The sequence below is a fragment of the Neophocaena asiaeorientalis genome, unplaced genomic scaffold, assembly GCF_003031525.2.
Source record: "Neophocaena asiaeorientalis asiaeorientalis breed wild unplaced genomic scaffold, Neophocaena_asiaeorientalis_V1.1 scaffold469, whole genome shotgun sequence".
NCBI lineage: Eukaryota > Metazoa > Chordata > Mammalia > Artiodactyla > Phocoenidae > Neophocaena > Neophocaena asiaeorientalis.
Window position 1 is genome coordinate 2,312,558 of NW_020172691.1, and position 9,742 is coordinate 2,322,299.

The following is a 9,742-nucleotide window of genomic DNA, read 5'->3' on the forward strand; positions in this document are numbered from 1 at the left end:
TCCCCGCCTCACTCAGGCTGCTCCAACCAGCACTGGCCTCCGCGCGGTCCTTCCCACCCGCCAGGCGCAGTGCTGTCCCAGAGCCTTTGCACTGGCGGTGCCCCCTCCTGGTGTGACCTCCGCCCCACCTGCATGCCTCGCGCCCTCACTTCGAGTCCTTGTTCGAATGTCACCTCCTAAGTTAGGCCTCCCCTGAGCCCTTTAATTCAAATCGTCCCCTCTCCAGCTCCCCAAGCTCTGCTGTATCCTCTCTGTAAGTTAACCATACAGGCTCTCACTCCCGTCAGAACCCCTGCTCCCCTGGCTGCGTCTCTCCTGCCTGGCTCACAGCAGGTGCTCAGCAAGCATCGTAGCATGAATGAGTGGGTGAAGGATGCTCTGTAATCGCACATCCCTCTGAAGCCTGACACCCCGCCATCAGACATACAGTTGGGCAGGTTGTGCACTGCTCAAGGTCACCGGCTGGGGGCCTCTGGCTTTGCGCTCGGGCAGGGCTGCTCTAACTGGCACACCCCCTTCTGTCGGCCACCCCCGGTGTCGTCACGCCCTGGTCTTCACTGCCTCCCTTGGTTCTGTGCCTCCAAACTAACTTCGGGGACAGCAGCAACAAGGTTTTGCCGTTCGTCCTGACTTCTGCTCACTCTTGTTACTGGGTTTGTGCTGGGCCCTGGGCACGAGGTCACTACAATCACCCCCCCCCAACCCGGTGCCAGCCGTCATGTGATCAAGCAGGGATGTGAACCTGACCTTGTAGAGCGCTGAGCACTAATTCGGACTGCCCTGCTTGGTTACTTCCAGGGACAGGGTGCTCACTCCCTCTCCCAAGGTGGGCCGACGATGATGAAGGAGGGAAGGTTTGCAGTGAGCGTGCGAGCCTGTGCCCGCCTCCCTCCTCCCGGGCCCCAGGAGCGAGCGGCGAGGTTGGGGGATGGAAGCCAGGAGGGGCGTCAGGTTAGAAACGCCATGCGAGGGGGCCCATCTTCTCGGGGAAGCTGAGCTGGCTTGTGACGGATGTGCCAAAGCAGAGGGGGCGCCCGGCCCCACCCAGGCTCAGAGCTGCGGCCTTGGTCCAACCACCCACCCATAACCACAGCCCCCACCAGGTACTGCTGAGGGCGCGTCTGCATCCGACCTGGCCCCCAGACCTGGCCCCCCAGGCCCCCCAGGGCTGACACTCAGCCCAGGACAGTGGCTGGACATGGGTCTGAGCCTGGGGCCAACCCACCGGCCTTCATCATGGTGGAGCCTTCAACCGTCCTCAGGGGGGTGTTGGAGATTCGCTTCTCTGCTCGGGGGGCAAAAGGGAGAGAGAGAGAGACAGATTCAGATGAGAAAACACACAGATTTCCCCCCCTGCCAGCCATGTGGACACCCCCCTGATACATGGACTCCCCCCAGGCACGTGGAAATCCCCCAGGCACATGGACACACCCCAGATACGTGGACACCCTCAGGCGTGTGGAGACACCCCCGGACACTTAGACCACCCTCCCACACACTCACCCAGATACCTGGATCCTCCCCCTAACACGTGCACGCACCTGGACCCCTCCGCACATGTGTGCATGCCCAGAACCCCCGAACACACATGGAATCGCTCCCCCCAAAGAAAACACACTTCAGCCCCACAGTCCGTTGCCCATCTCTTGGACCCAAATGATTTTCACAAAATCCCTGAGAAGCCTGCATGGATTTTTTTTTTAATTATTAATTTTTAATTCCACAGTGAGACAAGGAGACATTCTCTCCTCATGAATAATTAACTCATGACAAATCAGGCCAAAGACACTTCTGGCTGCCACCTCCAATCCTGGCTGGTGGCGCTCTTTCCATGCCTTTACACACAGAAATAGAGACGCTCGATATATATTTTAAAATATGACATGCTAAAGAAATTTAATATACTTAGTAATAAACTGTTACAGCTAACTGTATGTATTTAAATGTCATGGGAACATGTGAAGTGTTTGTAGATGTGTACACTATATACCTGTAATAAATCGGGGGGGGGGGGATAAAATGGGTGCCAGAGTTCGAACTTTGGGCTTTTTTCTTTGTTTCCTGGACAGCAGTCTTCTGCATCTGTGTGTGTGGGACCCTTGTCTTTTTATTTTATTTTCCATTCTGTTTTATTTATTTATTTTTTTAAGGCCGTGCCACGCAGCTTGCAGGGTCTTAGTTCCCTGACCAGGGACTGAACCCGGGCTCCATCAGTGAAAGTGCTGAGTCCTAAACACTGGACCGCCAGGGAAGTCCCAGGACCCTTGTCCTTTTAAAGAGTGCACTATCTCCAGGACAGCCAGGACCCTGATGTCTCAGCCCCACCAATCCACGTGCCCTGGAGCCCAGAGCCAGTGGGTGTGGAACAGGGGCAGGGCCGGCCAAGGCCAGGCACCCCGCGTGGACAGGATGGACCCACCCCAGGGCTAAGACCTCAGCCAGACACGCCCCGGCAAAGCCAGTTTCCTCACCTGTAACACAGGTGCTGCAGCAGCCCCACCCAGGGATGTTGTGAAAATTCGATGAAATGATATTAAGGGGCACTGGGCCGGCTCAAAGTCGGGGCTCGCTGAGAACAATGACAATGCGAGTCATCGTGCTATTATTTTTACTTTTTAACAACAATAGCACCTTAAAGTCACCCTCCCCTGACTGCCATCCCCCATCTGGCCAGCAGAGGGCGCCGGGGCTCGGCCCGCCCCTTCCCGAAGACGTACCTTTGGGCGTGCCCACCGGGGCCTGCAAGAAAGAACGGAGAGGTCAGGGGTGCCGGCGCCCCCTCCCACATGACCAGTGTCCCACCTGCCGAGGCCGGAGCCTGGGGAGGGCCTGGCTGAGAGGTGACCCCATCAGAGGGGCTGTCTCCTCCTGGACCGATCCCCCAGACAGCCAGAAAGGTCCCAGCCTGCTCAGAAGCCTCCCGGGGCTCCCAGAGCTCCCAGAACAAAGTCCAGCCCTTCCTGGTGAGCACCAGGGCTTGTGCCAGCGGAGACCTACCCACCGGCCTCTCCTGCCTCCTCCCATCCCTGGCCAGCGTCCCTGGTCTCCTCGCTGTTACATGAGCAGTGTCCCTCCGCTTCGAAGGCCCTTCCCGGATTTCCACTTGGCTGGCTGCTCGCTCAGCCCCCTGACCACCCAACCTAAAGGTGGCTCCCCCACCCCATCGACTGTCCCTCAGGTTACCATGTTACTTACCTAGCCAGGAGGTGGGCATCGTGAGGGCAGAGACCACTCCAGCACGCAGTCTGTGCTCAATCAACCTCACGGAAAGCCCCCTCTCAACTTGAGTCCGAGCCTGGAGAACTCCTACTCAGCCTTCAAAACCCATCTCTGGGAAGCCTGCCCAGCCCTCCCATGAATCAGACACCTCACTGGGGACTCCACAGCACCCCATGCTCCCCCACAATAGGTCCGACCACCTTCCTGTGTTTGCAGTTGCCTGACCATGCCCGTCTGCCCACTCAGCAACAGCTCAGGGAGGCCAGGGCCTGGGTCTACGTCCTCTTGGTCTGCCCCAACCAAGCCTTGGGAAACAGTGAGGGTAGGTCTGTAGGCTCCAGACTGAAGCTATCAGAGCAGCAGCTGGAGAAGGACTGGGGCACACAGCAGGGATGTCTCCCCAGCTGCAGCTCCTCTGGGGTGGGGGTAACAAGGGTGGATGGGGGGGAGAGGAGGCGTGTCCCACAGCCCCCAGAGTCCTGAAGACAGACAACAAAGGTGGTTGGGAGACTTCTACATTTGCCTTAACACACTGTGGCAACCACGAGCTCGGGGTCCAGAGTTCCAGGGTCTGGTTTCACCTGAACCTGGTTGGATGTCACACCCGGGAATCAATGGCTGAGCCCAGTAAAGGCCACTGCTCAGCTGTGCGGCCTTGAGCCAGTCTCTCAACCCCTCTGGGCCTCAGTCTCTTATTTTTTTTCTTTTATTTTTTTGGGCTGCACTACGTGGCATGCGGGATCTTAGTTCCCTGACCAGGGATCGAACCCGTGCCCCCTGCAGTGGAAGCGCTGCACTGGACCGCCAGGGAATTCCCCGGGCCTCAGTCTTTGTCTTCCATCTAATGGGGACGCTGCTCGCACCTGAAAGGGCTGTTGTGGGGATTAGACGTGATGCCTGCTGTGCTCACGAACGTGAGAAAGATGCCAAGCAGGGAAAGACCCTTTACCCGTGAAACGCTGGTTTTCCACTGACTCACTGACCCCCCCAGGACGCCCCCACAGGGAGGCAAAGCAAAGCACGCTGGTCACGCAGCTGGGAAGTGGCCAGGCTGGGATTTGGATGCGCCACTGGCCACAGCCCCAGAGGCGGTGAGGGCGTCTGGATCTGGGCCAGCAGGGCGGCGCCCCGGGAACCTCTTACCTGCTGAGAATTCAGCACAGCCTCGGCCCTCTGATCCTCCTGGGCGGGGCGTGGGGCCGGGGCGGGGGCGGGGGCGCGGGCAGGGCTGGGGGCTGCCGGGCTCTCCTTGGCGGCGGCCGGCAGCGCATCCGCGTTCTCCAGCTCCTCGATCTCCTGCTCCAGCCTGGGGAGGGCGCACGAGGTGACCACCCTGCCGGGCACTTACGGTGCCTAGCACCGCCCGGCACATCCCAGAAGGGCTTCCTTAACTTGGATGTTTTCTAACGACCTTGCGAGGTGTTCTCCTTCCCGCGCATGGCAGGGGAAATGGAGTCCTGGAGCAGTGCCAGCAGGCCGCAGAGCGGGGACCCGAACCCAGGGGCCGGCCGGTCCCTGGATCCCTGCACCGCCCGTGCCACTGGTTACTCCTGTTTTTGCTTCCAACAGACTCTCCTTTTTTCCACTCAAATACATTTATTTTTACAGGAACCTTCATCTCTCCAGGGAAACTGGAAAAACCATGTCACTTTCCAAGTATTAGAAGACAATGGTGCATATAAACCCAGTGAAAACAAGACAGGCACATTCAATCCCGCCTGAAGTGTCACCTGCCTGAGCCTTTGGGCTGCAGACGTTAAAGGCACTCAGCACCCGGGGACACGTTCTCCTTGAAGACTCAGGACAGACTGCGGGTGAGTCTGCAGCCCCCTAACAAAGTGAGCCCAGGTTGGCAGGCTAGACACAGCTGGGGTCAGCCTGGAGGGCTTCCGGGAGGAGGTGTCCAGTGGGGACACTGAGCAGGCAAAATACAGGTGATGGAACCACCCGAGGAGTGGGTTGCCCTGTCAGGAAGAAAGCCAAGGCCCCCGAAAGCCAGCCACACAGTAGGGCTCCAGGGCAGGCCCTCCCCTGGCACAGGGCTGTACCCAGCAGGGTGGGAGGGGCAGGAGACCACCTGGCCCAGCCCCCGGTGGCCGGTGATTCCCATCCACCTTCCATACCACCCGCAAGAGCCTTTGGCCTGCTCAGTCCCTACCATCTCTCCCGGGCCCATTTCAGCCCCGCCTCCGTCTGGGCACACAGGTCACAGGTGGGAAAATTGAGGCCTGGGGAAGGGAATCCCAGCCAATACTCTCCCACTTTCTTCCAGATGAAACACATCCAGACAGGATCCCAAGGTTCCCGCTGCGGGGGCCCGCCTCAGCGTCCGCTGGCTGGTGGGCTGGCCCATGCCTCTAGGGCCTTCCCTGGCCCAGCGGACACTGGAATTTTGGCTGTCACTTCCCTCCGCATGACCCCACTGCCCCGGGAGCTGAGCCTGGGCCGCCGGCCTGCCTGCCCGGAAACTCCTCTGGGCCTTTTGTCTCAGCCCAGGGCGATGGTCACTTTCCCCGGCCTGCCCCCTCCCCCGGCTTCCTGCAGGCCCAGCTGCAGTGCCTCCGTGGCTCCATCAGCGCCGGGAAGAGCCAGCTGGGCTGGCGCCAGGAAGCCCAGGGGGAGGCCGCATCTCCCACGCTCAGAGATGCACCATCGCCCTGCCTCCTCACGCCTCTCACACCTGCCTGCTGCGGGGTGGAGAGGAGGAGGGGTCACACAGGCAGCACACCCCCCTTCCCCGAGCCTGGGTGGGAGGCTCCTCCCACAGCGCCCCCTCCACCCAGGCACAGGGGCCCGCGGGTGGATCCCACTCCTTGGGCATCTCACCGAGCTCTCCGCGGCTGCCGCGGCCCCACCCACCTGGAGATGGATTCTTCCAGCAGTCGCGCCTTCTGCTCGTCCTCCTGCATCTGTCTCCTCATGTCCTCGTCCCCCTCCGAGGCCGAGGACGGCGTCCCTGCCAGCAGCCAGCGTTCCCGCAGCGCCTTGGACTGGGACAGTGGGGACCAAGGTCAAAGCCAGGGTCGGGGCTGGGGTCAGGTTGAGGTGGGGGTCAGGTTAGGGTCTGAGTCAGGACTGGGATCAGAATAGGGGTCACCTCAGCCTTCCTGCCCCCCTGCTCCGGCCAAGGCCGGGGCCCCTGGACGCTGCCGCCCCCTCCCTGGCCGAGGCTCCGCCCGGACCTTCAGGTGCTGCAGCTGCCGCCGGTCGTCCTCCAGCTGCCGGCGCCTGTTCTCGATCTCCGCCTGCCTCCGCCGCTTCTCCTGCCAGACGGACCACGCGGTCAGGGTGGGCGTGGGGCGCGGAGACCCCACAAACGCCCGGTCTTTGCCCACACGGATCCCGCTTTTTCTGTAAATGGCACCCCACTGGCCCCCCCAGACTGTGCCATCTACCTGCCCCCCTCCTGTCCCCCTCCACCTCCCCGCAGCTTGTCCCCCCACCTTCCTCCCCCCCCCACCACATGCCAGCACAGTCTCTCCCCTGCAGGTGGGCTGCCCAGGGGCTCTGAGAGGGCTCTCGGCCTAAGAGTCCACATTCTGAGGACTAAGTGGATCTCGACATCTTCATTTTGTGGGGAAGTGCCAGCAGGCACCCAAGTGTCCCACTCCACACTGGGGTTCTGCGTCCTGGAGCCCCAGGCTGGGTGTGGGGAGCCCCTGAGACCCCAGGTCCCCCCAGCCTGCCCCCACTGGCCACACCATCCTCGGGACCAGGAAAAACTCACTGCAATGGCCTGGAGCCGCTCCTGCTGGGACGTGGTCTCTGCCGCCAGGACCCTGGGGGGACAGAAAAGGTCAAGTGAGGTAGGGGGTCCACCCCAACCCTGCTTTTGGCAGATCCAGTTCCAATCCCCACCCTGTGTCTTCCTGCTGGGTGAGCCGGAGTTTCCCATCCGCGGCATAGGGCCATTACCCACCCCCCTCAGAGGCACCAGCCTCCTCTCCCTGCAGCCTTTTTTTTTTTTTTTTTTTAAGTCTTTATTGAATTTGTTACAATATTGCTTCTGTTTTACGTTCTGGTTTTTTGGCCAGGAGGTATGTGGGATCTTAGTTCCCCAACCAGGGATGGAACCCTCACCGCCTGCATCATATTGACTTAAAAAAATACATATGCACAATGTGAAAGTTGCAAGTTTTGTTTTTTTTTTTTCTTCCCGGACCGGGGCACGAACCCGTATCCCCTGCATCGGCAGGCGGACTCTCAACCACTGCACCACCAGGGAAGCCCATGAATTAAATTTCATTTGGGGCAAAATGAGGACTGCAGCCCGGGAGACAGAGCTTCAGATAACTCTGAGAAACGGCTCCGAGGAGGCAAGGGGGGAAGCCAGGACATCTAGGAGTTTTGCAACAAGGGCAGGTAGTCGGGAACGTCAAAAGATTATAGTTAATTACAAAAAACCAGGACTTCCCTGGTGACACAGTGGTTAAGAACCCACCTGCCAATGCAAGGGTCACGGGTTCAAGCCCTGGTCCAGGAAGATCCCACATGCTGCGGAGCAACTCAGCCTGTGCGCCACAACTACTGAGCCCGTGCACCACAACTACTGAGCCCGCGCACCTAGAGCCCGTGCTCCGCAACAAGAGAAGCCACCGCAATGAGAAGCCCGCGCACCGCGATGAAGAGTAGCTGCTCCCGCAACTAGAGAAAGCCCGCGCGCAGCAACGAAGACCCAACGCAGCCAAAAATAAATTTTAAAAAAACCTACGTGTCATAAAATAACCTTTAAAAAAATAAAAGATAAAGAAAATCAGATATCTCAAGTTAAGGAATTTAGCGCTTTTCCATGTATGGAAAGATGCAACAGTCTGGGCTCACTGAAACCATTCCTTTGATATGCACCTCAGCTATCTGGGGCCAGTATCCTGACACATCCTGAGTTTCCTCAGGGCTCACCGCAGGGAATGGCTGCAGTCTGATGGCTGCTAGATGGCAGGTATTCTTTTTAGCCCTGAGTTTCCTGAGGGCTCACCGGCTCACGTTAGAGGGTTGCAATCGTTGATGACTGTGACATCCTTTGTTTATTGCTATGGCAGGAAATATTCCATTTATAAATATTCCATTCCATTTATAAATATTCCACTTATCAATTGGAAGAGGGAGTCCCAACCACCGGACCACCAGGGAAGTCCCCTCTCCAAGCAGCCTTATTCCCGCATTAATTCCTCCCAACAAACCCTCCTGCCACCCCTCGGGGCAAGACCAAGGGACATGAGGAGTGAGGCCCAGTCTAGAGACCTAGGAAGGGCATTGAAGCTGGGCTTCTGAGGATTCATAGGAGTTCCCTGGGAATCAAAGCCTGGAGAAGAGTGTCTCAGGAAGAGCAGTATCACCTTTCTGCTCAGACGGAGAGCCTGACCCAGACCGCCCCCTCCTCAGCCTCAGCATTCTCCAGCCCTGGGAGGGACACTTGGGGGAGGAAGGACCCTGAAGCCCCACCCCACAACCTTTGGCCAGCAAAGTCCTCGATGCTGTCCTGGGATTTCTGGCGCTTCTCACACTCGCCTCACCTGGAGTCTACCAGGACTCCAAAAGGCCCAGAGACAGCGGTGAGCCTCCCAAAAACACACAGCAAAAAAGAAGCAAAGCTGAAATTCAACCCCAGACTCCCTTCTCATCCCATCCACGTTTTGTTTGTTTGATTTTTTTGCTGCGCCACACAGCTCGTGGGACCTTAGCTCCCTGACCATGAATTGAACCTGGACCCTGGCAGTGAAAGTGCTGAGTCCTAACCACTGGACCACCAGGGAATTGCCCCATCCATGTTTTCTGAGAGCCCATCCGGTGCAGTTTTAGCCTTAAACTGGTATGCAGTAGGAGCTGGATAAATGTCAGGTGCCCTTAAAGGGACAGGACCTCATGCTGTTGAGGATCTGGGGCCTTCTGTGGGGGCACGGGGCCAGCAGGAGGCCCAGGACCTGGAGGATGAGTCATCCCTGCCCCTCCTCCCTGCTCTCCTGCATCCCCCCTCCCCACCTGGTGGGGGAAGAGGAGCTTTCAGAACCTGACACTTCCCTTCCCAGTCTCCGGTCTGGAAGCTGCACACAGTAGGTGCAGTGAAATGATTGGACCCCTGAAGCCCAGAACATCCTCTACAACGGGCCTCAGAATAACCTCACGCTTCCAGGGCCGCTGTGACGATGCAAAAGGGGGGTGGGGGGCGGAGGGTCTCGAGCCCAAGCGGGGGGCTTTGGGACCGTCTGCCTCAAATCCCCAAGGACCACAGGGCCACTCCTGGAGGCCCCGTCTCATGGGGGAGGGCCTGGCGGGCACGAAGGGGTTCTGAGCAGTGGGAGCCACAACCCCCCACCTGTCCCCCCATTTGCCCCGAGCCCCTTATCTTCACGGGCACGGCAGGCACTGAAATTACAGACCGTGTTTGGGCCCCACCCACTCCTTGGCCTTGTATCAGGGCCACCCCTGGGCCTCCACAGACCCTGTGGGTCTGGCCTTGGTTTCTCCATCTGCACACCCCAGCTCCTGACGCTCCTGTATGTCTCCCGCCCGCTGTGGCTCGGAA

The 9,742-nt window shown here is 59.0% G+C and overlaps 1 protein-coding gene across 2 annotated transcripts in view; it reads right to left on the minus strand.

The window, feature by feature from the left end:
* PALM (paralemmin) overlaps nucleotides 1-9,742 on the minus strand; it is a 25,138-nt gene that overhangs the window by 6,260 nt on the left and 9,136 nt on the right. For both annotated transcript variants that reach the window (XM_024739950.1, XM_024739949.1), the window contains exons 2-7: nucleotides 6,947-6,998; nucleotides 6,402-6,482; nucleotides 6,079-6,209; nucleotides 4,363-4,525; nucleotides 2,718-2,739; nucleotides 1,226-1,285 (exon numbers count right to left, since the gene is read on the minus strand). In XM_024739950.1, the coding sequence (XP_024595718.1) occupies nucleotides 1,226-1,285; nucleotides 2,718-2,739; nucleotides 4,363-4,525; nucleotides 6,079-6,209; nucleotides 6,402-6,482; nucleotides 6,947-6,998 (509 nt within the window). The remainder of the gene's footprint in view (nucleotides 1-1,225; nucleotides 1,286-2,717; nucleotides 2,740-4,362; nucleotides 4,526-6,078; nucleotides 6,210-6,401; nucleotides 6,483-6,946; nucleotides 6,999-9,742) is intronic.